At 53.9% G+C, this 25,914-nt stretch overlaps 13 protein-coding genes across 13 annotated transcripts; 10 read left to right on the forward strand and 3 right to left on the reverse strand.

Annotated features, from left to right (window-relative positions):
- Positions 1–474: 474 nt before the first annotated feature.
- F5Z01DRAFT_316165 (uncharacterized protein) lies at positions 475–1,406 on the forward strand. The gene is made up of 2 exons (XM_046258993.1): positions 475–706; positions 759–1,406. Exons 1-2 carry the CDS (start codon positions 635–637, stop codon positions 1,350–1,352), a joined length of 666 nt encoding a protein of 221 aa, XP_046121990.1. The 5' UTR covers positions 475–634; the 3' UTR covers positions 1,353–1,406.
- A 735-nt stretch (positions 1,407–2,141) lies between these two features.
- On the forward strand, positions 2,142–2,680 carry F5Z01DRAFT_670719 (uncharacterized protein; the record flags this gene model as incomplete). Its single annotated transcript, XM_046264600.1, has 2 exons — positions 2,142–2,309; positions 2,366–2,680. 2 exons carry the CDS (start codon positions 2,142–2,144, stop codon positions 2,678–2,680), a joined length of 483 nt encoding a protein of 160 aa, XP_046121991.1.
- A 790-nt stretch (positions 2,681–3,470) lies between these two features.
- Positions 3,471–3,869, forward strand: F5Z01DRAFT_733574 (uncharacterized protein; the record flags this gene model as incomplete). Its single annotated transcript, XM_046266744.1, has 1 exon — positions 3,471–3,869. The coding sequence occupies one exon, from the start codon at positions 3,471–3,473 to the stop codon at positions 3,864–3,866; it is 396 nt and encodes a 131-aa protein (XP_046121992.1).
- A 1,505-nt stretch (positions 3,870–5,374) lies between these two features.
- Positions 5,375–6,075, forward strand: F5Z01DRAFT_670721 (uncharacterized protein; the record flags this gene model as incomplete). The annotated part of the gene is made up of 4 exons (XM_046264601.1): positions 5,375–5,452; positions 5,507–5,559; positions 5,605–5,990; positions 6,038–6,075. 4 exons carry the CDS (start codon positions 5,375–5,377, stop codon positions 6,073–6,075), a joined length of 555 nt encoding a protein of 184 aa, XP_046121993.1.
- An 811-nt stretch (positions 6,076–6,886) lies between these two features.
- F5Z01DRAFT_670722 (uncharacterized protein) lies at positions 6,887–8,089 on the forward strand (the record flags this gene model as incomplete). Its single annotated transcript, XM_046264602.1, has 1 exon — positions 6,887–8,089. The coding sequence occupies one exon, from the start codon at positions 6,887–6,889 to the stop codon at positions 8,087–8,089; it is 1,203 nt and encodes a 400-aa protein (XP_046121994.1).
- An 819-nt stretch (positions 8,090–8,908) lies between these two features.
- Positions 8,909–10,541, forward strand: F5Z01DRAFT_670723 (uncharacterized protein; the record flags this gene model as incomplete). Its single annotated transcript, XM_046264603.1, has 4 exons — positions 8,909–9,122; positions 9,175–9,782; positions 9,837–10,412; positions 10,467–10,541. The coding sequence occupies 4 exons, from the start codon at positions 8,909–8,911 to the stop codon at positions 10,539–10,541; spliced, it is 1,473 nt and encodes a 490-aa protein (XP_046121995.1).
- A 1,254-nt stretch (positions 10,542–11,795) lies between these two features.
- Positions 11,796–13,593, forward strand: F5Z01DRAFT_645022 (heat shock protein 60, mitochondrial precursor). The gene has a single exon (XM_046262814.1). It carries the CDS (start codon positions 11,982–11,984, stop codon positions 13,311–13,313), a length of 1,332 nt encoding a protein of 443 aa, XP_046121996.1. The 5' UTR covers positions 11,796–11,981; the 3' UTR covers positions 13,314–13,593.
- Positions 13,594–14,226: 633 nt separating this feature from the next.
- On the forward strand, positions 14,227–14,992 carry F5Z01DRAFT_633075 (uncharacterized protein; the record flags this gene model as incomplete). Its single annotated transcript, XM_046261910.1, has 5 exons — positions 14,227–14,229; positions 14,282–14,292; positions 14,440–14,623; positions 14,669–14,748; positions 14,803–14,992. 5 exons carry the CDS (start codon positions 14,227–14,229, stop codon positions 14,990–14,992), a joined length of 468 nt encoding a protein of 155 aa, XP_046121997.1.
- Positions 14,993–15,217: 225 nt separating this feature from the next.
- On the reverse strand, positions 15,218–15,901 carry F5Z01DRAFT_633076 (cell-cycle control medial ring component-domain-containing protein; the record flags this gene model as incomplete). The annotated part of the gene is made up of 2 exons (XM_046261911.1): positions 15,218–15,730; positions 15,791–15,901. 2 exons carry the CDS (start codon positions 15,899–15,901, stop codon positions 15,218–15,220), a joined length of 624 nt encoding a protein of 207 aa, XP_046121998.1.
- Positions 15,902–16,240: 339 nt separating this feature from the next.
- F5Z01DRAFT_645030 (cytosine-5--methyltransferase NCL1) lies at positions 16,241–18,425 on the forward strand. Its single transcript, XM_046262815.1, has one exon. It carries the CDS (start codon positions 16,312–16,314, stop codon positions 18,322–18,324), a length of 2,013 nt encoding a protein of 670 aa, XP_046121999.1. The 5' UTR covers positions 16,241–16,311; the 3' UTR covers positions 18,325–18,425.
- Positions 18,409–22,319, reverse strand: F5Z01DRAFT_645031 (uncharacterized protein). The gene is made up of 2 exons (XM_046262816.1): positions 19,444–22,319; positions 18,409–19,393 (listed from the first exon to the last, which is right to left on the reverse strand). The coding sequence occupies exons 1-2, from the start codon at positions 21,836–21,838 to the stop codon at positions 18,816–18,818; spliced, it is 2,973 nt and encodes a 990-aa protein (XP_046122000.1). The 5' UTR covers positions 21,839–22,319; the 3' UTR covers positions 18,409–18,815.
- A 535-nt stretch (positions 22,320–22,854) lies between these two features.
- On the forward strand, positions 22,855–24,197 carry F5Z01DRAFT_316641 (uncharacterized protein). Its single transcript, XM_046258995.1, has 3 exons — positions 22,855–23,138; positions 23,195–23,376; positions 23,422–24,197. Exons 1-3 carry the CDS (start codon positions 22,994–22,996, stop codon positions 24,175–24,177), a joined length of 1,083 nt encoding a protein of 360 aa, XP_046122001.1. The 5' UTR covers positions 22,855–22,993; the 3' UTR covers positions 24,178–24,197.
- On the reverse strand, positions 24,033–25,334 carry F5Z01DRAFT_316661 (NADP-dependent oxidoreductase domain-containing protein). Its single transcript, XM_046258997.1, has 3 exons — positions 25,168–25,334; positions 25,003–25,123; positions 24,033–24,953 (listed from the first exon to the last, which is right to left on the reverse strand). The coding sequence occupies exons 1-3, from the start codon at positions 25,231–25,233 to the stop codon at positions 24,217–24,219; spliced, it is 924 nt and encodes a 307-aa protein (XP_046122002.1). The 5' UTR covers positions 25,234–25,334; the 3' UTR covers positions 24,033–24,216.
- Positions 25,335–25,914: the final 580 nt, after the last annotated feature.

Below are 25,914 nucleotides of genomic sequence, written 5' to 3' on the forward strand. Positions count from 1 at the left end.
ACATGCACGATAGGACCAGGCTTACCGTTTTGGGTCGACCCTCTAGGCAACAACCACCCCTGCTCGATGCCATCTCAGACATGATTCGCCACAGGTGCTGCACTGTGCAGCTTCGGTTCCTGGAAACCGTGGAGCCTCTCATTCATCCCACCACCAGCTTGCTTATAAGTCCCTGGAGACCCTCGGACTTTAAGGCAAATTCACGGTACCACTCTCGCCTCTTCTTCTCTCCTTCTTCTATCCGATCTCCTAATCAACTTTGCATCGTCTTCGTTCTCGATCAGCAGCATCGCACGACCACTCACTACTCACCAGTCCAGAGTCCATATACCACCCCTTCGAATCCACCATACTACCTCATTGATGTCGCTCGCCTGAGTGCTATTCACGCGCCAGTTGCCTGAAGGCTGTGATAAATCGAGCCCTTCAAAAGCAAATACGTATTAGCAGCCGCTCCGGATTCTATCTCAGTGAGTCACCCAACTTCCCCATTATTCTGTATACTTGGTCTGGTTAGCCATCACGATACTGCCTGAATGCTGCCCTGACTATAAATACCGGTCACTCTTCTTGCCGTACTACTTGGTCGTCTCTAACATGAATAGGGTCACAGCATCGAAACGACCATCCCGCCATGTCTCCTAACAGCGACAATGCCATGGCTCGCTTCTTGTTCGCTATACTGAAGCAGAAGAACCTCAAGGATGTAGGTCTACCGCGGTGACTTCTAGAGATCTTCCATGTTAATCATTCTTCAGATTGACTGGAACCAAGTTGCCGAAGATCCTGTGCTCCTGCAGCCCATTTCGAATGGCCATGCTGCTAGGATGCGCTACTCCCGCTTCAGAGCAACAGTTTCCAACGCTGATGGACGGTCACCCTCCTCATCGACAGGCTCAAAGAGCAAGAGCACGGACAAACACCGAGTGTCAAAGGCGAAGACGAAGAAGGATGGTCCAATCAAGGCAGAACCGGGGCGCGTTGTCAAGCAAGAATTCACACAGCCCTCACTGTCAAACTACTCTCCCGCATCAGGATCAGCACCCTCTCCATACTTATCCGACCACTACGACGACTTCACTACTCGGTTTCTGACACCATGCAGCGATGACATGGGGAACCACAACCTCGCCGTCAATCCCTCTGCGATCGAGCGTCCCCCCGGTCCCCAGACTTTCTCCCCTGCGCTTGACTTCATGCAGGCTGCTGGTGTTCCCAACATCCTATCGCCAAATTTTTCCGCATTCGACGAGGCTGCGTTCGACATAAATACATTCATGACTGCCGACAGTCAGTCTGCTGGTCCCAACTCCTTGGACGAGTGGCACGACCGCCTCCACCACCAATTCTGATACCCCTGCGGAAGACGTTCAGCGTCACTCGCAAGGCGAGATGCCATTATGACCACTATGTAACACAAAAAGAAGAAAAGGGGAACTTCAGAGTATAACTAGATCTGCTCACTTTGGGGGGCTACACTGCTTTACGATTGATGACGATGGGGGTCCGTTCGCCGGCAATTTGGTGCTTTTGGTTTTCCAGCCAAGCTGGCTGGCTTTTTGGCGTATTTGCGAAAGGCGTTTTCTTACACTTTGTCCCCGAGACTGGTGTCTGGTGTTGGTTTTCACAAGACTATTTGATATGCATGATTTGAATAGAGCTACAGTCTTGGTCATCAACGAACATAGGCCTGCGGTGACCGTCTTGCTCGAATACAATAATCCTAAACCATAATCCTAAACGAAGGTCTTTTCTGCACTTGATTCACCAAACTTACAGGCAAGTGAAAGCAGGCACTCAGGAGAACATCTCCAATTGGAATAATGGCGGCGGCTCAGAATGTTCTTGGATTCAAACAATCAGGTTTCCTCTGGTAGCCTGAATGCGCACACACCACTTCTTACCGCCTCGTCTCATTTCGCACCTCCGTCACCCAACCAAGAATTCACTCCTTGTGCAGCCCTCACATGCATCACTTTCACTTCTCATTGATTCAAGTCAGCCTGACCTCTTCCAACAACCATCAACCAATTATAGCCTTTTGCTTCCCTCAACATCTACGCCATCAAAGACTCCCCGAGTGCGTTCATCATCATCCATATTGCTCAGAGGTACCAGCATCCATCCATCCAGAATTCACCATGGCCGAAAAGAACAGCACGAGCGCCGATGACAAGCCCAAGAAGGAGCCCACTCCTCTCGAGGCCATGTTCTTCTTCGCGATCGTCAAGCACACCAAGAACAAGGCTGATATCGACTGGGCTGGAGTTGCTGCCGAGCAAGGCTTCAAGTCCGCCGAAGTGGCCAAGGTAAGTCAACGCTCACTGTTCACTCGTGTACTTCGGTTACTAAAGATTTTGCGCAGGTTCGTTTCGGACAGGTCAAGCGCAAGCTTGGGATCAACGACACGACTACACCAAACCGAAGGGGCGCTATCAGCTCTCCAGCCAATACCCCGACCAAAGTCACAAAGACGCCAACCAAATCTCGGGGTGGGCGCCAGAAGGCACCTGTGAAGAAGGAGGAGTCTGACACGGAGGACGATACCAAAGTCAAGACAGAGGTTAAGTCGGAGAGCCGAGGCAAGAGTGTCAAGCCCGAGCCGGACGAGGAAGACGTTGATCCATCGACTCAGCTGCAGGCCGACATGGACGCGATGCTGAACGAGGACCCTTTCTGAGGGCAGTGTCATGACCGGTGCGGAGCCCTGAAACATAGCGGACAAGACTAGCTTTCGATGGTGGCGGTGGAAGGTATCTTCAGATCAATTGGTTTTGGTAGCAATCAGTTCACGGCAACACACAGGATTTGGGGATGATGGCAAGCATGAGCGTGAAAAAGAGACACACAAACAGGCACTAAGACTCGACGAATGAATTTATACAAAGAAGTATCAAGCGCGGTCTTTTGGAGCGTCTTTGCAATTTGATTGACGTTCTGGTGGTCGAACTCGAACCAAGTGTTCTGTGCTTTCACTCCCTCCCATATGCACATGTATGCTTCAACCACGCCATTCACTGCTGTTGGCGGCACGGCAAGGGTCATGTCTGCAAGTATGTGCTCATCAAAAAGAAACTAGTCGTTGAAGTTCTATGGCAGTCGTTCTTCTGCGCTCGTTCCTCTGCGCAGTGGCTGGCTCTGGGGGAGGTGACGGGAAAATGAACGGATACCCAGTGGCGTGGATTAGGCAGCCTGGCTGTCGCATTTCTCCCTGGAGTTCTCTAGTTTACCAACAGTGAAGCTGCTGGATTTTTCCTATAAGTCTTGCAACTCCAGCGCATACTCGCTTTTCTCTTTCTCCTATGCACCCTCCAACATCATCCACCAACAATCGCTTCGAAGCTGTAGTCTCCTCACAGCAACAACACATCCCTATATTGCACAACGCTCTTGTACAGATCGCTCACTTCCACTTCATCGGTATGCATCTGCATCTTTCAAATTCTGTGTCGCGTCTAACCTCCCCAGAAATGGCCAAGAAAGCCGACTCTGCAGGCGACGAGCCGCTCGCCCTCAGCAACAACGAGCTCAAGTTCATCAAGGCTCTTTTCGACAACATGACCCAGAAGCCGGACGCCAACTGGGATGCTGTGGCCACCAAGCTGTCGCTGAAGGATGCCAAGTGTGCCAAAGAGCGCTGGCGTCAACTGTCCGTTCGTCACGGCTGGCGGGAGGGCGCCGGTTCTGGCACCGCCTCTCCTTCACCGCGCAAGAAGGCTGAGCCTGGTGCTGGCAAGGTCGGCAAGACAATTACTCCTCGCACTCCACGCAAGAAGAAGGCTGCACCTGAGCCAGAGCCTGAGGTTGAAGTCAAGGACGAGGACAAAAAGGAGGAGTCTGAAGAAGGTTACGAGTCTCCTTTCTAATCCAGTCAACGTTCTCCCTGGAAGGTGCATGGTTCATTTCAAATATGCACCTATCTCGAGGATACCAAGTGCATACATCTGCCTCTTCTATACTCTTCGCGATGCGGTTTAGGGCATTAAACTTTGGTGGTTCAGGGTTAGATAGCTCACAAAATTGGGAAGAAACTGCATGACAACTGAAACCCGGCGTCCCTTCAAATGCTTTGCCAACAATCCTCATATGTATTACTTCCGTCTCCGAGAACAGTCTGGTCGAGCAGCCTGAGAGTCCTGCGAGCCAAATGCCACAGGCGACACTGTGGCAGACATATGTCAACTCACGCCATTGATCTCACGCACAGATTATCTCAATTTGAGAAAATACCGCAATGCATTTGAATAAGCGCTTGGACTAGATTCTTACGTCGGCTCTCTGACAATATCTCAGCAACCCAGAAACCGGCCCCCCCTGCGCTGACTGCTTGCACTGTTATACATTGAGTTGAATTCCACAATAGAAAAATCTCAGAGCCCACAGAATGAGGTGATCAAGACAATGTCATATATTTGGACTCGCATTGCTGTTTGTGCTCCCACGTCCATCTGTCCTTGTGGAATTACCCCTGGCGACGACACTAGCAGCCCCTGAGACCCACAGTAAACAAACAACACTCACTGGTGACTGAACAGTGAAGAAGTTGACATAGCCCCCAGAGCGATGCTCGTTCTTTGTCATCCGCAATATGACCTCAAAGGAGCCTTCATAACCTGTTTATCTTTCGTCTTATCGAGTTCGGACCTTTTTATCCTATCTGTCACGATCGGTGTCCTAGGTGTGTGTTTGGCAAGCCCAACTACTCGTCCTGTCAAACACTGAACAGTTTCCAGACAAAAGACAATTCTGATTGATTGTTGGACACCCTGCTTAAGCTACTCAAAGTGCAGCATCAGGCACGATCACTCGACAGTGGTGCGAGCACGCACTACCGGCACAATCTTCAGCAGTACAGGGAACTACTTGGAACGTTGAGGCATTTTCGGGGCACTCTCTGATTTCAGACGGTAGCACAAGATGAAAATCCGTTCATTCACAGCTCTGAGAACAATGAAAGCACTGCCGCGCGTGACGTTCTTGAGGGCTCTCTGCCTGTTCGCGCCTCTAGCCATTCAATTCCATCTTGTTCCGCCCGCTTTTGGCCCTCCCTCGCACCACACCCCATCGTACAGATTTGTGACAATCAATTGTCCTTCAATACTCTGAATTGAATGATGGACCTGCCTCCCAAATTCATTGACAATCTGACAGCCGCCGCAAACGCTCTGCAGAACGTGGCCTCCGACTTGGTACGTTGACCCATATTTGAGAGCTGTCTGGTCTTCCCTCTCATTACCTTCGCCTTCCTACACACCTTCACTCAAGAACCAAGCTCTTCTCTTCAATCACATAATCTAATTCTTCACAGACCACACTCTCCAACACTATTACCACCGCAACTTCATCTTCTCAACCTCCAACAGCTTCTCTCAAGATGGCTGGCAAGACTCAGGATTCCGCCGGACAGGTCAAGTTCCTGGTTTCCTGCATCAAGTTCTCCAGCAATGGCAAGGTACGTCTCGATCATGGAGCTCACCATGAAACACTGTCACTAAATGGAAGCCAGCCTGACTTTGAGCAAGTCGCCAAGGACCGCAACATCGTGTCCAAGGCTGCAGCGTATGCGTCCCATATCCCTCATTGGACTTTGCTGACTCCCATCAGCCAGAAGCGATACGAGCGCATGATCAAGGCTGCCAACGAGGCCGACAGTGACAGCAACAACAAGGAGGAAGAAACACCCAAGAAGGCCACGCCGGCCAAGAAGCGCGCTGCCAAGGCTGCTCCTGCTGATGAGAAGCCGACACCCAAGAAGCGTGGCCGTCCCGCCCGCAAGACCCCCGTCAAGAAGGAGGAGTCCTCCGAGGACCTGACTGAGGAAGAGGAGGAGGAGCAGAAGCCTGTTCCCGATGAAGATGAGGAGGACGTCAAGTCTTCCGTCAAGTCGCCCGTCACGCCCAAGAAGTCCGCTCAGAAGAAGACGTCCAACGGTTTCACCCCGGCCAACCCCAAGCCCGAGGAGAATGAGGACGATGAGGAGACTGCTTTCTGTACGTGTACCGCAGACTTGCATTTGTGCCCTGCTGACATCTCCCAGCTGCCAAGGACAAGGAGGGCTACAAGTCCCCTTTCTAAGCACCTGGCATCGTCCGCGCCCACCTGATGGACAATTCTACTTGGAATCTCTATGGTTTTGGCGATTTTATTTTTCTGGGGAGAGTTACAGGGGCTGCAAGAGAGCATAGGCTTGACGAGCTCGGTCATTGCAGGTTCATCAGGGGAGAGATGCACAGTAGACACAAGATTTCGGATCAAATCGATAACTTTTGATTTCACAATGATATTCTGCCACTGAATGACTTTCCATTAGCCTGACCACAGCATACCCGTAGGACTGTATGCTTTTGCACCCGAGGCATCTCAATATGCCAGGAGCACTTGCGTCTCTCACCTTGCTCCAAATTTCCAAGCCCCTGACAACCTCCTCGCTTTCATTAGGCAGCCCAGCCTCCCGAATTCAGTTCTCAAACCACATCCGCAATCTTCCGTCGCTCACAATAGAGCTTCCCAGCTCATCCAATCTTGAATCGAAAGCTTCTCGCGTCCCACAGTATTGATTGAGTCACACACTACAGCCTTCGTTACTATTGTCGAAGCATTCAATCTCAATGACTCCGCATATTTCAATGGAAGAGACCGTCAACAATAGCTTCAGTAATCCTATTGATGCTCAAAGAAACGCCTCGACGTATATCTGGGCTTCTCCGCTCCAGTCTTCCATCATGACATTCTCTTTCCCATCCAACTCTTTCCTCACGGCTCTCAAAGTCACCAATCCCAGAATCATCATACCTTGACTGTTCATCAGCGAAGGCTTCATTACACCAGAGATTGGCTGAAAACTTCTGTCATGTCTCCAGAATCAGACTACCCTCTTCTCCCTGCCATGGCCTACCAGCGTCCCACGACACCATCCAGCGTGTGCATCACCAATTCAGACACCTCTGTCACCAGTACGCCGGCTCAGAAGGCAGACAAATCTTGCACAATGGCCCCAGGTCGCAACATCGGAACAGCATGGTTCGGTCTCAACACGCCACCTTCTTCCCATCCTTCTCCCTCTCCCTCCATTCGCAGCAGCTCGAGCAATTTGTCCATCACCAGTCTCAATGGCGAACAGCCATGCACCACCGGCCAGCTGCGCATCATGGATAACGAGCTTGTCCGTGCCCGTCAAAACGGCGAGATGCCTCGTACATCAGCCTCTCCGCTAGATACACAGGCCATGATTGAGGACTACGGCTACTTGACTCAACTTCGGGAGATCCGAGGCGACGTCACTGCTCCAGCACCCGATGCATACAAGACGCTCAAGGTTGAAATTGCCAGAAAGATCCAGGAGAGGGACTCGGCCAGCAACGACGAAGGGATGCGACAAGAAGCTGCCCGTCGCGTCAACAGCTACCTCAAGTCAATCGAGAAGGAGAGGGACTTTTTTGATGCCGCCACTGCCTCGACACCCAGGACACCTTTTGCGTCTGGAAGCCATTGCTCGAGATCCTGCAGTTCCACTCGATCATCGCAGGTTGATGCCGAGACCTTTGGCGAGGAGATCTTGTCGATTGTTGGAGAGGTTGCTGACCAGACCATTGATGATGCCACCGAGCCCCTGAGAAGGCAGGCTGAAAAGCTTCAGCAGCTGGCTGTGGCACTGTATGGCAGAAACGATGCGTACGGCAATCACAACGACACGCACAGCACTCACAATGACATCCAGGGCTTCCACAATCTACATCTTGGGCAGCTTGTGGGAGCCTCATCACAAAACCTGGCTCTGCTGTCAGGCATCATCACACAGCTCTCTGACCTGGCCATGAATTTGCCCACCGCAATCAACCAAGTCGTTTCACAGAGCGTCTCTCATCATGTTGAGCAGCACGTCGACGTCGCCCTTGACAACGTCATGAACGCACAGCAACAAGCCATGATGGCACTTGTCGACATGGACAACAAGCAGAAGTCATCGATTGACTACGACCTTCTCGCATCCAAGGTTGCCGATCATCTCTCTGCACAGACAGCTCCGGAGAAGCCCAAACAGCATGACAAGCTTCGACGTCGCCTGAGGAGAGTCTTCAACCGCTCCTAAAGTTTGACGAGAATGAGACAACGGAAATCTGTATGGTTATTTGTGCTTGATTTCGTGGAAAAGAACTCACAGCGGAGCAAAAAAGCGTTGCGCCATACGCGTCGGATTTTGGGTGACCTTCGGCATGGGAGTTTGCGGTCTGTACTTCGAGATACCCCTTCACAGCAGTGCCAGCACAACAGAACATATTCTTTGATCAACCAGTCGCTCCATACTCAATCTTGCAGCCTCGATCATCTTCCATTTCGTGACATGTCGGTCTGCCTCTGCCAACCTGCGTGCGGTCGGTGCCGACCGCAAGTGCCATGGCAACGCCCCTTTTTCGTCCGAATTCAAAGTTCGGATTAACCAGACCAATTCCCTCCCAGCCTCCGCCTATCGTTGTGCTCACAGCACAGCCAGTGGCAAAAGTGATGCTGAAGCCGCTGGAAATGCCTCAGGCCGGGTTTCTCGATCGATCCGTTGGGCCCTCGCGCGTCTCGCTGTGATTGTGTTATGCCCTCTTCACGTCGCCCGGTTGCTGATGCTATGCTGCCTTCGATCTTCTTCCACCCACACCGACTTTGCAGCTCCAGTGTCCTTTGTTATTCGACCTCTTCTTGCGCTGAACTGCACAAAGCGAGTCATTTCTTCCTCTTCAGACATCCTTGTCTACTGTAACGCATCACTCTCCGGTCTCGTGAACTGCCCAACCAAAGCACAACGACCAGACTCCGCATCTTCACCAGAAAGCTGGACATCCACAGTTGTGAGTACCTCATCTTGGGGCCGAGCAATGCAACCAAGAGCTGATGGCCCTCCACCAGGTGACTGGTGACGATGACTTCCGGTACAAGTGCGAAGCGGGCTGCGGCCAAGAACAGCACGCCCGCCAAGACTCGTCGCTCTGCTTCCAAAACTATCAAGAGCGAATCTCCTCTGCCAGCGACGCCCAGCAACCGCAAAACAACTGGCTTCACGTCCAGAATCCCGAGCTCTGAGGACATCCGAAGCAATGGTCGTGTCAACGGTCGCAGCCTGATCGTTTGGAACCGTAAGTGATCCCCCCTACTCACGAGCTACTAGCTCACCACAGACACATACAGGTCCTCGCATGACTGAGAAGCTGTTGCTTCATCTCCACTACGAGTGTATACGCCACAAGATCCAGCTCCCATGGGATGCTGCCGCTCATCGTCTTCGGCCTGGCTCCTCTGGCGCTGCCATCCAGCAGCACATTGGTCGCCTTCGACGTGAACTCGTTGCTGAAGGTCATCTCGTCCCGCCCCTGCCGGTTCGTCCCTCCTCCAAGGAGACTGGACACGATCCCGAGATTCGTGGCTATGTTCGCGGCACGGACGGCGATGACCGAGCCGCCATTCGCCCAGTTCGATTCGACGAGGTCTGCGAGGACCTCAAGATGAGCTTGCCAGACTCTTTCATTAAGGACGAAGAGACTGAAATGGGTGAGACCAAGGACCCCATTCTCGAGACTCCCTCGCGAGACCTGCCCTTTGCGCAGCAATTCCCTCCGTCACTGACTAGCTCCCCTACACCACTGGGTCCTGCCTTTGCGTATGCTCACGCTTATCCTGAGCCCAACGGCCAATTTGTCGCCAATCAGGCGGACCATTTGGAGCCTCGCCTGGCACATGGCTCGTCATTCAATACCGACTCTACATCGGCCAGCAGCTTCTCTGACAACAGCGACAATGTAAGTCTGCGAACTCTGCCACGGGGCGTTCCCAGGTTAACCCACCCCCTGCAGCACTTGATGGCGGACGTGAACATGTTCACAGGGCCTGGCGCGGCGATTCCTGATGGTAGATTTAGTGTCTCCATGAGGGCCATTGAGAACCGACAAGCTGACCAGCCGCGTGCTCAGGTGGCCTCGGAGAGAGTTTTTACGACTTCTGCCCACAACTCCTCCCAGGCGTCGGCAATGGGTTCGGCAGCCACTTCTTTCCAGGCTCAGGACCCCCAAGATCCTTTTCGGGGCCCGCTGCGCCGCCTGGTCTACCAGGGCCCGCCCGATTTTAGGAGGTGTCCCTACCTGAACCAGCCGGGCGAGCAGTACTTCCCCGAGATCAGCCCTGCGTACCAGTACCAGGAAGGCCTCATGATGCAAGCGGCTGGCACGCGGAAGATACAGGAGGCGCGTTTCTTCGCCGCCATGCATGGTGGCCATGGCCTCCAAGTTCGCGACACTGATGTTCAGGAGAATCGATGGGAGGCCGGTGAGCAAGGTAACCCTGTTGTCAAGGAGGAGGTGGCCACTCGTACAAGAACGCTGAGCCCAGAAGGAACTCATCCATGTGTTGATCAAAACATGGACGAGTTTGTCGTGAGTAATCCAGGATTTCTTCAAGATTCATGTCAATATACTGACGAGTAGCAGAAGGCTGAATGTACCGACGACGAAGGAGTTTGGGCCCCCGAGGCTCAGCCCGCCCCTGAACAACTGAACAACTGAATTCGACTTGTCATACTGCGACCATGAACATAAGGTGTTCGGTGTTCGGTGTTTTTTTTTTTTTTTTTTTTTACATACGCAATCTTTCTCCCATGTCATAGCTTCTTTTCTTTCCTTGCTTCTTCTGTCGCTGGCATGCGTTGCCTTCTTTTATATTCTACACATCAGTCGTTCACTGAGAACTCAACCACTCGAGCGACACGGTTGGCTCCTGATCAGGCTCTTCTGCAGGAACAAGCTCTCGCTCAAATGAGTGAGTCCACACCATGCTTTGGCCTCACGACATACATTACCGCAGGGTGGCTGCTTTCATTTGGTATATCTTTGGCTTCCCCCGTTTGGCATACAGGGCCGGCGTCAGTCGGTACGAGGAGTCATAGACAAAAGTCTTTTCGCAGCATAAAGGGAGGATCGGCACTGGCAGATAGACATCTCTTACAAATGACACAGAAAGTACCCGCCATCGTCTCCAGTGGATATGCATTACATTACATCGACGTTGTCGAGTCTGTGATTCTGCGATCCCATCACGGCTTGATATTATTCCGATGCGCTCGGTTGCCGGTAATGTGATCCTTGTCAGAGCTGAGCAGCTTTGGAGTCGTGGACCGAGCCGGGTCTGGATTTGGGGATTCGCCAATCAGACACGCCCATATTATTTTTTCTGGGCCCCAGCGCAAAGCTAAGTTCTATCGTCTTCTTCGTCTTCTTCGGCTTCGTTCCCCCCCCCAAGCCCTCGAACTTCTCCCATCATCACATCCTCCTCTCCCGTTTTCTACCCTCTGTCGCTCTGTCATCTCACCGACTGCTCCTGTTGTGTCGTTTCCAGCCGACAACACAACGCATCTTCTCCTCCTTTCATCTTTGTAATACCACTATACCCCTTGTAATTCCACATACATCATGCAGCGCGCGTTGAGCTCTCGGGTGCGAGCTTCGGCTCTGTCGTCGGCGGCGTCCAAGTACCGCGCCGGTAGCCTTGGTCAGATGCGCTTTGCTCACAAGGTACGTGTAGCTGCAGTGCTCGATTGACAGCCTGGCTCTAACCAGTTCCCAGGAGCTCAAGTTCGGTGTTGAGGGTCGCGCTGCTCTCCTCGCTGGTGCCGACACATTGGCCAAGGCCGTCTCGGCCACCCTCGGCCCCAAGGGTCGCAACGTCCTGATCGAGTCCAGCTTCGGCTCCCCCAAGATCACCAAGGGTACGAATCTCGATGGATCATTTTGTGCTTGGACAATGACTGATTCTCTATTGCAGATGGTGTCACCGTCGCCAGGGCCGTCTCCCTCAAGGACAAGTTCGAGAACCTCGGCGCCCGCTTAATACAGGATGTCGCTTCCAAGACCAACGAGGTCGCTGGCGATGGCACCACGACTGCCACCGTCCTCGCCCGCGCCATCTTCTCCGAGACCGTCAAGAACGTGGCTGCTGGCTGCAACCCCATGGACCTGCGCCGCGGTATCCAGGCAGCCACCGAGGCTGTCGTCGAGTACCTCCAGAAGAACTCGCGTGACATCACCACGAGCGATGAGGTCGCCCAGGTTGCCACCATCTCCGCCAACGGCGACCACCACGTCGGCAAGATGATTGCCAACGCCATGGAGAAGGTCGGCAAAGAGGGTGTCATCACCGTCAAGGAGGGCAAGACCATGAGCGACGAGCTTGAGGTCACCGAGGGCATGCGCTTCGACCGCGGCTTCGTCTCCCCCTACTTCATCACCGACACCAAGACGGCCAAGGCCGAGTTCGAGGACCCCCTCCTCCTGCTCTCCGAGAAGAAGATCTCCGCCGTCCAGGACATCATCCCCTCTCTCGAGCTGGCCACCAAGATGCGCCGCCCCCTCGTCATCATCGCCGAAGACATTGAGGGTGAGGCCCTTGCTGTCCTGATCCTCAACAAGCTCCGTGGTCAGATCCAGGCCGCTGCCATCAAGGCTCCCGGCTTCGGTGACAACCGCAAGTCCATCCTTGGCGACATTGCCGTCCTCACCAACGGCACCGTCTTCAGCGACGAGCTCGACATCAAGCTCGACAAGGTCACCCCCGAGATGCTCGGCAAGACTGGCTCCATCTCCATCACCAAGGAGGACACCATCATCCTCAACGGTGAGGGCACCAAGGACAGCATCTCTCAGCGCTGTGAGCAGATCCGTGGTGTCATTGCCGACCCCACCACCTCCGAGTACGAGAAGGAGAAGCTCCAGGAGCGTCTGGCCAAGCTCTCGGGTGGTGTCGCCGTCATCAGGGTCGGTGGCTCCTCCGAGGTCGAGGTCGGTGAGAAGAAGGATCGCTTCGTCGATGCTCTGAACGCCACCCGTGCTGCCGTGGAGGAGGGTATCCTCCCCGGTGGTGGAACTGCCCTGATCAAAGCTTCCGTCTCTGCTCTCAACAACATCAAGACTGCCAACTTTGACCAGCAGCTCGGTGTCACCATTGTCAAGAACGCCATCACTCGCCCTGCCCGCGCCATTGTCGAGAACGCCGGTCTCGAGGGCTCTGTCATTGTTGGCAAGCTCACCGACGAGCACGGCGCCGACTTCCAGAAGGGCTTCGACAGCTCCAAGGGCGAGTATGTCGACATGATTGAGGCTGGTATCCTGGACCCCCTCAAGGTCGTCCGCACTGGTCTCCTGGACGCCAGTGGTGTCGCTTCTCTCCTGGGTACCACCGAGGTTACCATCGTTGAGGCCCCCGAGGAGAAGGGCGCTGGCGCTCCTCCCATGGGAGGCATGGGTGGAATGGGTGGCATGGGCGGTATGGGTGGCATGATGTAAGTGACGGGAGACGTTGACGATGCATATCTGTTTTGGAAGAAAGAAAAAGTTTCCCGGGCATTAGGGAGCATGGCTTTGGTGTTATCAGGGGCAACTGGCCGCCTTGCGATGGCTGACCTTGGATGCGCGAAACTCCTCCGCTCTTCATCATCTTACCTCGTGCCGCCAATTTGCTGGCTGGACAGGACTGTTTTCATACCTGTTGTATTTGTGGCGAGCTGTCTGTATCATACCATGTACTCTACAATGTAGACTCACCAATCGAAACGATGTAATTTACTGCCTATTCTCGATGCTTGTGTTTGCTGTGAAAACCTGACCTTGGCAGCTGCTGCCTCAAGGCAGCGACTTGACCGTTTCCATCTTACGCCTGTATTTCGTTGGCCGTTGAATCGACATTCTGCTGCCTGTTTGTCTGGCTTCTGATGTCGCTCAGCAAAGTGAGATCACGTGTGGTCCCTGTCTCACCGGCAACCCCACCACGCATCTGCCTACGTCGTTATTTTGGCAGGAGCCTCACAGCCTGGAGGAAGGAGGCACCGCCTACCGGGCTGGCCTGCGGGCTCCACCAGTCGAGTCGCGGCGCTCCCCCTAAAGTCAGCTGTTTCCCCTCTATCTCAGATTGCTGCATCTCCATCCATCCCACGTACGATCGTAGACCAACGAACCTCGATTCCTCAACTTTTCCCGCCTTTTTCCTCCTGCATTTGCACATCTTCGGTCTGCTGCGGGTGCTTCTCTAAACATCCGGTACGTACTTGGTACTCCTTGCGCCTAAAAGAACTACCACCCCGCATTTTCATTACGCCTCAGCGCCGCCCGTCGCAGCATTGATAGCTAACAAAGCTTCCTGCTACATAGTTCCCCTCTCCAAATTTCGTCACAAACAGGACCACCTTGACACACCGCAGCCATGGTAAGTTGGACCGGACAAGCTCTGCATTGATGTGTACTGACCAGCCTTGCAGTCTCAATCCGGGTATGTCACGCATCAAAGCTCTCGCCACGAGCAACCCCGCCTCGCGATCTTTGCCGCATACCACGATAGGATCGCGGGGCTTCCACGAACGACAGCGAATACCGCGCACGAGTTTCTAGAGTAGGAGCGCTAATTCAAATCTTACAGAGCCACCGTGTCCCAGGAGTGCATCACCGCCTTCAACGAGCTGAAGCTTAACAAGAAGTACAAGTACATCATCTACAAGCTGTCGGACGACTTCAAGGAGATTGTGGTCGAGGAGGCTTCCGACGACAAGGAATGGGACAGCTTCCGTGAGAAGCTCATCAACGCCACGACAAAGAACAAGAACGTACGTTTAAACGAATATACTGCGTGAGAGGACCATGCTGATCAGAGCCAGGGTGCCACGGGCAAGGGTCCCCGTTACGCCATCTACGACTTTGAGTACAGCCTCGCTTCGGGCGACGGCATCCGGTATGCGAACAAGTAGCTCCATCCGTGCCAACTACTGGTTCTAACACCCCACAGCAACAAGATCACCTTCCTGGCCTGGTCCCCGGATGATGCCGGCATCCAGCCCAAGATGATCTACGCCTCCTCCAAGGAGGCTCTCAAGCGCTCCCTGACCGGTATCGCCGTCGAGCTCCAGGCCAACGACTCGGACGACATTGAGTACGATTCGATCCTGAAGACGGTCAGCAAGGGTCTTGCCGCTTAAGCGCAGCAGCCATATATCAAAAGTTGCGCGGGTGTCGGTCCTTATGAGCCAAATGAATACAACATGCTTCCCGGAGGCTGCTCCCATCTCCAAAAGCCACATATTTGAATGCAATGGCGTGTTTTACGATATAAACTGTGCTTCACTTTCCTGAGACGCGAGGAACCTACGTTCTTCCCATTTTCTCGTAGTAATATGTAACGTGTAAAGAGCATTCGCAGATGCTCACGGTTTCGATCGACTGCTCTCCCAACTTGACTTGAATAATGCAGACAACTTCTCTGCCTCACTCTCATCCTTCAATCGCTGCATCAAGAATCCCTTGAGATCATCCCAAAACGCTGCCGTCTCGAGGGCCTCTGCACCTGCCATGTCGGCTGTAGGGGCAGCCGGGACGTCAGCTTCAGCAGGCGGGATCGCAGCCGCGCCGCCAATGACCATGACAGCAAACTCCACCACGGACTCCTCCTCCCCAATGACCTCTTTCAGCACCTTGCTATCAGGCACAGGTTTCTTGTTGTACAGTATCCGGATCTTCTCCGTGGGGATCCTAGTCTGCGCAGTGACTTGCGTCTTAATGTCCAGGAGAGACGTCGTGCGCGGTTGCGAGGAGAGCTTGATGTCGAGAGGAGGATTACGGAGGGATTTCAGTGTCACTTTGACAGAGCGCTCTTGGCCAGGTGCGGACCGTTGCGAGGAGGGTTTCGACATGGTTGTGGCCATCCGTGGGAGGATATACTGCGGCTGTCAGTATGAGGGCCCTCGCGATGCGAGGTCCGGTCTGGGTCTAGGACATACGGGAGGGCGAGCAGGGTAACTCTTGGGATTCTCGACATGATCTGCTGATAGTTTGATCGGTCGGCCCTCGAGGCTGGAGAGGAAGGTCTGCGCGAAGGAGGCTTCGGCCATGATGCTGGTACTGGTTTTTGATGGCGCGAATCGCTGGTAACGAGTGTGGCAAGTGGATTCGTCGCTCAATTCTGGTCGACAAGATTTGGACACTTTCGAGAGAGCGCGCCTTTCGGTAGGTTGTCGGGTGACAAGGCTAGATGATGAATAACACTGAGTCTGATACCCCAAATACGTTCAACGTCGTCAAGCTACTCCGCGCATTGGAGTCTTGGACTTGCACTGCAGCGAGCTTGGAGGGGCGGCTATCACGTGGAGCCACATTTCTTATCGGCTTATCGTGCGCCGGGACCCCTGCGCCATTCAAGAAAAAAAGTCAGACTCCAGCGGGGCGGGTCTAGTCACCCAATTCCGCAGTCAAGTCGAACCCAGACTTGTCAGCCAATTCACTCCCACAAACAATCGTCAAGATGGGTGTTGGACGTCGTATGAAGAAGCAGGCGGCGCCTGAGCCCCTGTCCGAAGCGCACTATGCCAAGTTGAAGCGCAAGGCTGGCATCCCGGTCGAGGCTATCGAGGAACCGCAAAAGAAGCGAAAGATGGGCAAGGCATCTGCGACAACGGGCAACTCAACGCCCGTTTCCAAGAGGCGCGAACGAAAGGCGGCTCTCAAGAACGGCAACGGCGTCAAGGGGTCGGACAAGGCCAAGGGCCCCAAGGAACTGCCTGCCCACCGCCAGGGCAAGAAGGCCGCTGCTGCGAAAGCGCCTGTTCTCGAGGGCTCGGACGATGAAGAGATGGACGATGAGTTCGCCAATTCGGATCTTGAGGCCGGCGACTCGGATGAGGCACCCAATGGTGCTCTCGGCGACGACTTCCTCGGTTCCGACAACGATGACGACGACTCGGTGTTTGACTCCGACGAGGAAGGTCGCGCAAGGGCTATTTTCTCGGAGGACGAAGATGAATCAGATGGCGAAGAGAAGCTCACAGCAGCCAACATGGCTGGATTGTCCGCGAAACTAGACAGGCAAATGGAGGAGGAGGCCGCCGCGGACGAGGCCGAGTTGAAGGAGGCGGCGCTGCAGACCAACATTGCGGGAGACAAGCCCAAGGTGTTAGAGGACGACGATGATGACGATGACTTGGCTGCCAAGACGAAGGCCATGCTGGCGCCCGACCTGCAATTACTTCGAACCCGAATCACCGAGAACATCCGTGTGCTGGACGACTTTGCCAACCTGCACCAGGAAGGCAGATCAAGGGCCGAGTACACTGCTCAGCTGTTGAAGGATGTCTGTGCCTACTACGGTTACTCGGACTATCTCGCAGAGAAGCTGTACAACCTGTTCACCCCTCGAGAGGCCTTTGCCTTCTTCGAAGCCAACGAGTCTGCACGTCCCGTCGTCATCCGCACAAACACCCTCCGCACCAACCGTCGAGAGCTCGCCCAGGCGCTGATCAACCGCGGTGTCACCCTCGAGCCCGTGGGCAAGTGGTCCAAGGTCGGGCTTCAAGTCTTCGAGACGAGTGTCCCTCTTGGTGCTACCCCCGAGTACCTTGCAGGCCACTACATCCTGCAAGCGGCCTCCTCTTTCCTGCCCTGCATGGCTCTGGACCCCCAGGAACACGATCGTGTGCTCGATATGGCCGCTGCCCCTGGTGGTAAAACGACCTACCTAGCCGCCATGATGAAGAACACTGGTTTCATCATGGCCAACGATCCCAACCGAGCGCGTTCCAAGGGTCTCATCGGTAACGTCCACCGCCTGGGTGCGAGCAACGTCATTGTCTCCAACTACGACGCTCGTGAGTTCCCCAAGCCCATGGGCGGTTTCGACCGTGTCCTCCTCGACGCTCCCTGCTCCGGAACCGGTGTCATTGCCAAGGATCCCAGCGTCAAGACAAACAAGACCCAGCTCGACTTTATGCAGCTGCCTCACCTACAGAAGCAACTTCTCCTCGCCGCCATTGACTCCGTCTCACACAACAACAAGCCTGGCGGCGGCTACATTGTCTACTCGACCTGTTCCGTCACGGTCGAGGAGAACGAGGAGGTTGTGCAGTACGCTCTCCGAAAGCGGCCCAATGTCAAACTCGTCGACACCACCATCCCCTTTGGCAAGGAGGGCTTCACAAGCTACCGCGGCAAGAAGTTCGACGCGAGCATGAACTTGACACGCAGGTACTACCCCCACACCTACAATGTGGACGGTTTCTTCGTCGCCAAGTTCCACAAGACAGGACCTACACCTGCCAAGGCCCCTGCGGGCTCTCGCGGTGGTAAGCAGGATGAGGATAACGTGATCATTGACAAGACGCCGATCGCTGCCGACGAGGAAGAGGCGACCCAGGATGACTTTGGCGGCTGGGATGAGGACGAGGATGAGGAGATTATGGAGAAGGGTAAGAGGAACGCTATGCGCAGGAGAGGCATCGATCCTCGGAGTACAAGCAAGAAGACAAAGAAGGCGGAGAAATAAATGTTCACGTGTAGTTTTTGATAATCAAGGCGCATCACCCGGTGGGCGGGTTCTTCACGAAATTTCGAGTCAAGTATTCTTTGGTTGACAAAGGAGCAAAATCGTGTATTCATGTCGTCGTGTCGTTATAAGCCTCGTGGAGGCAGGCATCATCACTCTCTTCGCACTCTAACTCTATCGCAGTGCAGCCCAAGAGAGTATGTTTGTATAGATACAGTCGTGTCATAAAGGTCGTCGTCTTGCAGTGAAACAAGAACCAAGAAAGAAAAACTCAGGAACTCCAGAATGCCAGGCCTCCTGCCCGTAGGTTTGCCCTCCCTATCCTTCTTTTCCGTGCCCAAATGCTCATGCAATGCTGTCGTTTCATAAGGTCGTGGCGTTTTCCAAAGATTACAATAGCGATGTGTATAAAAGTGTCGCCGCAAGGGTCCTCGTATCGGAGCCCTGCTGAGAACCAAAATGTTCATCGACGGGGCAAAGCGCGTGTCTGCTCACATGGGCAGGTCGTCGAATTGGGAAACGAGCTCGCGAATGGTCCAGCGCCATGCTTCACGATCCCGCATACCCCGACCGACCCATTTGTCGCACTTCTTGCGCCATCTTTCTTCCTCCTCACGTTGTCGGCGAATAAATTCTGGGCCAACATCAAATTCTTCGCCTACGAGCCACTCGTCGTTGACGTCGCTCACACGGCCCTGGCCGCTCTTCGCATCGTTGGCGTTGTCGTCGAGGTCCGGAATGTCCTTGAAGACGTCGTCCTCGTCCTCAAAGGCATCGAATTTTCCGAATGTATCACTCGTGTCCGAACGCGCAGCCTGTGGGTTGCCAATTTTAAGCCAAGACATGCTCTGAGGGTCAAAGACCATGCCGTTCACGACCTGTACTCCCTTAGTGGCACTGATGTTTGTGATTAGCGCAGGGCGCGGTGTCGTCGTGGCTTTCTCCTGGTTCATTGGCGCTGGTGTAGTAGCTGTGATTGGGGTCGAGACAGGTGCTTCAAAGATGTTGAGTGCATTTTCGTTGCCCTCCCAACGGAATGTGTCGGGGTTGTAAAACATTCCATTAACCACTGCAGCATGGGTCAGTCAAAGCTTCTCCACGGGATAAATTCACGCCCACTTTTTGATTCCTTGTCAGCATTCAGGTTCGAGATTAGATGCGGCTTTTGCTGTGCCGGTCGCTTGGATTTCTTGGCTCGTATCGATGGCGGGTGTTCGAGATGCGGCGTATTCAGGTTGCTTCTGTTTGCCAACGGTGTGCCTCTTTGCGCATGCGTCTGGGCTAGTGGTCCACTGATGCTGACCGTAGACCTATGGGCCAAGGAAGTCTCGCGCGCGATGCGGCTAGCAGTGGTATCACGCGCAAAATGGGGCAGAGGCCTGGGTCCTTGAGGTGTTGTTGGCGTTGGCGTCGACATTCTGTCAAAGGCTTTGTTGCGCAGCGTGGCCTTGCCATTGCCTGATGTCGGCTGTTTCATGAACGGCGTTTCATTTTCTTTGGAGGTTGGTAGGTCATCAAATGCGTCCAATTCATGACCATCACCAAAGTGTCGTCGGTTCTTAGGCTTGCTCAGTCGTTCCCAAGTATCTGCAGCAACCCGGTAGCGCTGCGGACTAGGCGAACGCATGCCGACTCGAGAGAAAGAACGTGACTTGGGTCGGAGCTCGATCAAGTTGTCAGAGTCATGGCGGCGGAATGAACGCAGAGACTTGGAGGCCGCATGGTGAGATCTGTTTTGTGAACCGCCTGCTGGCAGGAAAGGCGCATTGATTTTGCGTGCCTGGGCAGGACTCTCCATTCCCGGAATCCTTGATCGTTCCACAGGCGTTTTGGGGCGGTGGCCGGACAAAGGCCGGCCGTTGTTGTCCCTTGATGGTGGCCTTTCGTAGCGCGAGCTGTGCATCTTGGAAGGTGGGTTGAATGGTCGAATGGCAGGCAGTGATCGCTTTTGCTTAAGAAGCTGAGCATTGGTTGTCGTAGGCTCGTTGCGTAGTGTAGGCGTAGGGACCTTGCTACCCATCTCTCGTCGACTGTTTGGCGTCCCTGGTGATCTTTGAGATGAGGAAGACGATGGCGTTGTTGGAGTGGGTATACTGGTCACTGACGATTGAGCCTGGTGGCCTTGTCCCAGGCGGGACGGTGGACGGCGAGCCCGTTGAAGAATCGGGCCCCCGCTCTCTGAGACGGGCTCTAGCGAGGTTGAGTGTGTCCGCTCGTGGTGCAGTCGGGGAATGCGGGTGGATGTTGAAGGCTTGTTGGTGAATGTGAGAGAAACTGCTGTCTTCGGCCGAGCAGGGCTGCTGCTGGGAGCTTCCTTCAATTTTATGTTGCGATGTAGCGTCAACTTGCCCGAGTTGAACATATCTCCATCTCCAATGTCCAGGCCATCGAGAAATCCAGGCTTGTCTGCCTCGGCTGGAGTCGTAGTCATCGTCTTCGGAGGCGAAGGTTCCTCTGGTATCCGCACAGGAGACTTGCTCTTGCGGCGTTGCTGGAGGCGGTCGTTAAAGTTGACAGGTCCAGTGGGTAGCACCAATCCGTCAAAAGTCTCATCTTCACTCTCGGCAGTGACTGAACTGGCGATGCTGGGACTCAGAGCAGAGGCGGATGAGCTCCTATTTGACCTACCATCCCGTCGCGTACCACCAAACCTAGTCCCCAGGCTGCCCTCGCCCCAATCCAGATCGTCAAATTGTGTGTTCGGGGTTTTGGGAATGTCTCTCCGTTGCGAGAGCTGTAGCGTACCGTCTGAGGGCAGCTCAAGACCTTGCTCGAAGTCGTCTTCCGCGGGGACTTCGGCAGGTTTCTGTGGTGTGGGGGGTGTGATGAGTGAGATAGGCTTCATGACTGGCCGTTTTGCGACCTTGATCGTGGCCAACCCGTCGCCAAAGAAGTCATCCTCGTCATTGTCCTTGAACTGGTCCAGGTTGAGCGGTGCGCCTCGCGAACCAGAATTTGCACGACTGGGGCTCCTCATCATGGTGTCCGATGGGGGTGCTTTACTCCCCGGCAGCTTTGTGGGACTCGCTTGAACTGAGCCGCCACTGACCTGTCGAAGCACTTCAGGAAAGGCCGTGTCGTCCTGCGCTTTGATCTGAAAGCCCTGCGCGGAATCGGGGATTTCAAGGTCGTTGTCCCAATCCTCCTGCGTGATCTTCCGTATCTTTCTACCTCCCAGCCGCTTGATCGTCCCTCCCATGAGTGCGGATGCTGAGATGCCTGTTGGTAGAGGTATGCCCGCATCCTTCGCGGCCGACAGGGCCTCCATTGTAGACTTCTCGTCGTCTCCCGGAATATGGACTTGGTTTTCTTCTTCCTCCGCCCATGACTCAAGTTCCGAGCGCAGCGACATGTGTGAGGAGTTAGAGTCGCGACGGCGTGATGGCGCGGTGGTGGTGGTTGAAGTGCTGCGGAAACCAAAGTCGTCCCCTCCTTCCATCATGAAGTCGCCATCGTCCCAGTTTTCAACCTCCTCCTCCACAGGTAGACGATTCTTCAGTTGTAGGGTATCCATGGTAAGGAGAATCGAGGTGCCTGCGACGAGGGGGCATGTGGCCGATCGAAGCCTCCAATCCTCATGCGCGGGCGGTGCTCAAAACGCAGCGCGGGCTCAAGTATATGTTTTCGCTCTTGTCGTCAATTCGTCTGGGTCGGCAATATCGTGGTTGAGCAATAATTTAGACGGGCAGTAGGTGTCGCTATGTCAAGCTGAGGATGGAGGGTGGCCAGGAAAGTGGGCTTGGAACCCCAAATCTGGTGGAATGTTGAACTTGTTGAAGGCTGGGACACTGCAAGAGGCTGGGAGCAGCCGCCTGTGGGGGCCTCAGGCCTCCTGGTTCACGATGTCCTTCTGGAAATCAGGGCCCCTCTGACTCTGATTTCCCGACTCCACCTGAAAACGGTGAGTTCCCACACGTGATTTTGAGCTTGCAGCTCAATGATTGGCTGTAGCCAAGCACGACGCGCTTTCTGTTCCACTTTCGCGTCACTCAAAGCTACGTACCACGCGTGCAGATGACGGTTGCCAAAGACCTGATGAAGACTTGGAGATGATCATGGCCTGCTTTGATGAAACTTTGAAACACATCTTGTCATCTAATTGATGAGGCGGATGTCTTCTGACAATTGCACAGACGGTGACGAACCTGGCCCCATGTTCGGTGTTATTACAGTGCGGACCCTGATTGAATTAGCTCCAGTAGCAGGGTCCTGTCACCAATTTAACACCAGTAGGCCCGTGCGTGCGATTCACGCCGCACTGTATGAGGTACGTAGTGCAGTCTGCGAGGCATGGCGCAGGTGCCTGCCTGCAACTGCCTAGTAGAATCTGGATGCGCTGAGCTGTAATATCACGAACCACTGGACCCGACCAACCCGAGCAGCGAGTTTTCCTTCATTGCGTGAAACAATGCCATTATATCATAGTAGTGTAAGGCTTTCCCCCCCAACTTTGAAACAGTTATATTTGACTTTACCTTAGTCAAATTGTTGAAACTTGAACGTCGCAATCCTGAGGAGGAGCTGAAGGCTGAAGCCCTCCGATTCACCACTGTGAGGCTTACATCGCCACCTTGGGTTTCGCTCACTGGCTTTGACGCGCATCACATTGCCAATTACATCCAGACTCATCATCCAGTGATTTGAGCTGTAGGCTGCTGAAGTCGCCAAGATGCCGCATAACGAACGAGTGCTCAAGTTCAGTCGCACGGATGATGAGGCCAAGTACATATTGGTCAACGTCAAGGACCGAGGGCCGAAGCCGCTCGATCTCAGACTCGAGGCCACAGAATTTGAAGCTGAGTATGCTTCAAAACGTGAGACTTCCGAGTACCGCACCAGTTACTTCAAGCTAACATACTACGACCTGTAGTGAAACAAAGCGATGTTTCTTCGCTTCGTGCCAAGAATGGCCCAGTAGACGATGGAGAGTGGCACACAATACTCGAGCAATTACTTCGGTATGGCTATATCCCAGATATAGAAGCCACGGCAGTCGTAGCTGAGGGCAAATCGATATCCATCATCGTACGAAAGTCCATCCAGGGCATAAGCGTAAGCCACTCCCATTCACCCACCAGGCCATGCTAACGGATGCAGCAACGTCTAGGGGAGCTAGTAATACCGCAAATCGAGGGTGGCGAGCTCAATGTCCTGGAGTGGTGCGCGACTGCCGTCGACGCAGTAGTGGATTGTGAGAAAAGGGCCGCCGCATCCACGTCGAAGATTTCCCAGCTGGAGAACGAGGTCACCGAGTTGAGGTCTCAGGTTGAGGAGCTTATCCAGGCCAAGCAAGAGGACGAGACTGTTCTCCTCATGAAATTCCGCGACCTGCTCAACGAGAAGAAGGTCAAGATCCGGGAACAACAGAAAGTCATTGCGGCTCTTCCCTCAAGTGCCGGTTCTGCCTCTCAGCAGCCGTCTCAACCATCTCAGCCTACATTACCTCAACGAGGACGCAAGACGCAGACATCACGAGCCACCAAGAGAAAAGCAGCCGCACCAATTGTGGAAGAAGAGTCGGATGATGGCTTTGAGTCGATCGAAATTGACAAAGTCAAAACTGAGCCAACCGAACCTCAGGATCCGGAAGAGACAGAGAAGGATACGGAAAGCGACGCCACAGCCTCTACAGCGAGTGATGGTGAGCCAGCGCCAGGTCCATCCGGGGTGCCTTCGGGCAAGGCGCCCAAAAGTCAGCCTTTGGCAACAGGAGGGTCCAGCGCAGCGGCACAGCAACAGAAGAAAAGTGCACAGCCGCCGCCCAAAAGAAGCTTGCCATTCACTGCGAAGAAACCAACACCCGCAGTACCTGGAGGCGAGGGGAGCGAGACTGCTTCGGACGATGAACTTTGAATACGGAATCCTCGGGTGCGCCAAGGGAGCGTCAACTATCTAGTAGTCGATCGAGTGACCGAGCTTCTGGTCAACAGGGTCGAAATACTTTCTCAAATACCCACGGAAACGCTGTCTCTTCCTGCCCAATGCCGCGATATCGGAAATCTCATCCTCGGTCAGTTTGAAGGTTGGCAGCTTGCGGACAAACCCTTCAAGCCTCTCCTTTCTAGAGCTTGTGGTCACAGCAACACAGCCCTGGTCGAGAACCCATCTCAATCCGATCTCGGATTCCGTCACGTTGTATTTGCGCGCCAACTCGCTCCACAGGCCGTCGACAGGGCCCCCGGGAGCCTTGGTCAATGGCACCAAAGCGCCGTAGCAGGACACTGCGATGTCGTTCGTGCGATGGAACTCGAGGAGGCCGTTTTGCTGAAGATACGGGTGGTACTCGATCTCGTTGATGGCAGGCTTGATTTTGGCCGCGGCGAGAATGACCTCCAGGTGCTCTTGCAAGTAATTGGATACACCAATTGACTTGGCTCTGCCAGATTCCTTGATGGCTTCCATTTCAGCCCACTGCTGCTGCAGCTCTTCTTTGGTCGAAGCCCAGTACGGCATGTGAATCAAATACAAATCCACATAGTCTAGGCCAAGTCTTTCGAGCGAGCCTGCAAAAGCCGTCGTGATGGATGTCCTTGGGTCCGCGCCTGAATACTTGGTGGTGACGAAGATCTTGTCCCTGGGAACCCCAGACGCTCTTATGCCATCGCCTTGTTCCTCCTCGTTGCCGTATACTGTTCTCCACGTCAGTGTGATATCGAACGATGCAGGATTCACTCTCACTTTGGGCGCCATCAACATGTCGATAGCCACAAGAAAGGGCCATCTCGGTCAGCCTCACAAGTGTCTCGTCTCGCGGCTTGCCGGGCCCCCTCTGTCGAGCGCTACCTAGGCCGTAGGCAACCTATCATGTAAGATTGTGGGTTTCACTTATGTTTAAAGCCTTACCACTGGGATGTCGTTGCCATCTGGCATTTTTAGAGTAGGAAACTCAGCGCCGATTGACCCTATCATGATCAGCTTCCTCGTCGTCCTCGTGAGTTTGGATAGGGAACGCTTTGGTTCTTGAGATTCTATGATGCTTCATGAGGATGCTTTTTAATAGCTGTGCTGCCTTCGAATACTCCTAATAGATGCTGATTTGTCCAGCCTCCGCCCACGGTCACGTTCAGTGGCTGGCCAACTAACGACTTCGGGTGCACGGACTTAACATCTTCTATTGTTCTCTTGATCCGCTGTGTACATGACTTGCATTGTCGGCGGTACTTGCGGTACTTCGAGGCAGGTATTCAGCCCTTATCGACACTGAAGCGCGATACGGCAGTGAAGCAGAATAGCAGATGGCAGCTTTGGATGACATGCTCTGCTCTTGAGCCATAGCGGATCCATGACTGGCACAATCCCACATCGAGATCCAGACAAAAGAGTCCGCGGGTTACAGCTAGTTGTTTTCGAGTGACTTGAAATTGTTGACTGAATTCAAACTTACACGCGAGATTATGTTATCTAAGGGGGAAAAGGGCAAACGCTTGCTCCTTGGGATCGACAGTGGATTCGTGCCTGTGGCCATTCGTGGCCTCATCACTTCACCTACCCTGCGTGCATTCGTATCGGTTTAGTGTGCATGTGTGGAGGAGGCGAAACGCGTAGAAGCTATAGGCTTGTAGTTAGGTTTGCGTGTCTATAAAATAAAGA

This window comes from Emericellopsis atlantica (genome assembly GCF_019669845.1).
Source record: "Emericellopsis atlantica unplaced genomic scaffold F5Z01scaffold_3, whole genome shotgun sequence".
In the NCBI taxonomy this organism is placed as follows: Eukaryota; Fungi; Ascomycota; class Sordariomycetes; order Hypocreales; family Bionectriaceae; genus Emericellopsis; species Emericellopsis atlantica.

Coding starts and splice junctions, on each gene's coding strand:
- F5Z01DRAFT_316165 (XM_046258993.1), top strand. CDS start 635: ATGTCTCCTAACAGCGACAATGCCATGGCTCGCTTCTTGTTCGCTATA. Junction 707..758: donor AGCAGAAGAACCTCAAGGAT/GTAGGTCTACCG, acceptor ATCATTCTTCAG/ATTGACTGGAACCAAGTTGC.
- F5Z01DRAFT_645022 (XM_046262814.1), top strand. CDS start 11,982: ATGGACCTGCGCCGCGGTATCCAGGCAGCCACCGAGGCTGTCGTCGAG.
- F5Z01DRAFT_645030 (XM_046262815.1), top strand. CDS start 16,312: ATGGGTGTTGGACGTCGTATGAAGAAGCAGGCGGCGCCTGAGCCCCTG.
- F5Z01DRAFT_645031 (XM_046262816.1), bottom strand. CDS start 21,838: ATGGATACCCTACAACTGAAGAATCGTCTACCTGTGGAGGAGGAGGTT. Junction 19,394..19,443: donor TGCTGACAAGGAATCAAAAA/GTGGGCGTGAAT, acceptor CCCATGCTGCAG/TGGTTAATGGAATGTTTTAC.
- F5Z01DRAFT_316641 (XM_046258995.1), top strand. CDS start 22,994: ATGCCGCATAACGAACGAGTGCTCAAGTTCAGTCGCACGGATGATGAG. Junction 23,139..23,194: donor AGCTGAGTATGCTTCAAAAC/GTGAGACTTCCG, acceptor TACGACCTGTAG/TGAAACAAAGCGATGTTTCT. Junction 23,377..23,421: donor AGTCCATCCAGGGCATAAGC/GTAAGCCACTCC, acceptor TAACGGATGCAG/CAACGTCTAGGGGAGCTAGT.
- F5Z01DRAFT_316661 (XM_046258997.1), bottom strand. CDS start 25,233: ATGATAGGGTCAATCGGCGCTGAGTTTCCTACTCTAAAAATGCCAGAT. Junction 25,124..25,167: donor ATGGCAACGACATCCCAGTG/GTAAGGCTTTAA, acceptor CTTACATGATAG/GTTGCCTACGGCCTAGGTAG. Junction 24,954..25,002: donor ACATGTTGATGGCGCCCAAA/GTGAGAGTGAAT, acceptor CGTGGAGAACAG/TATACGGCAACGAGGAGGAA.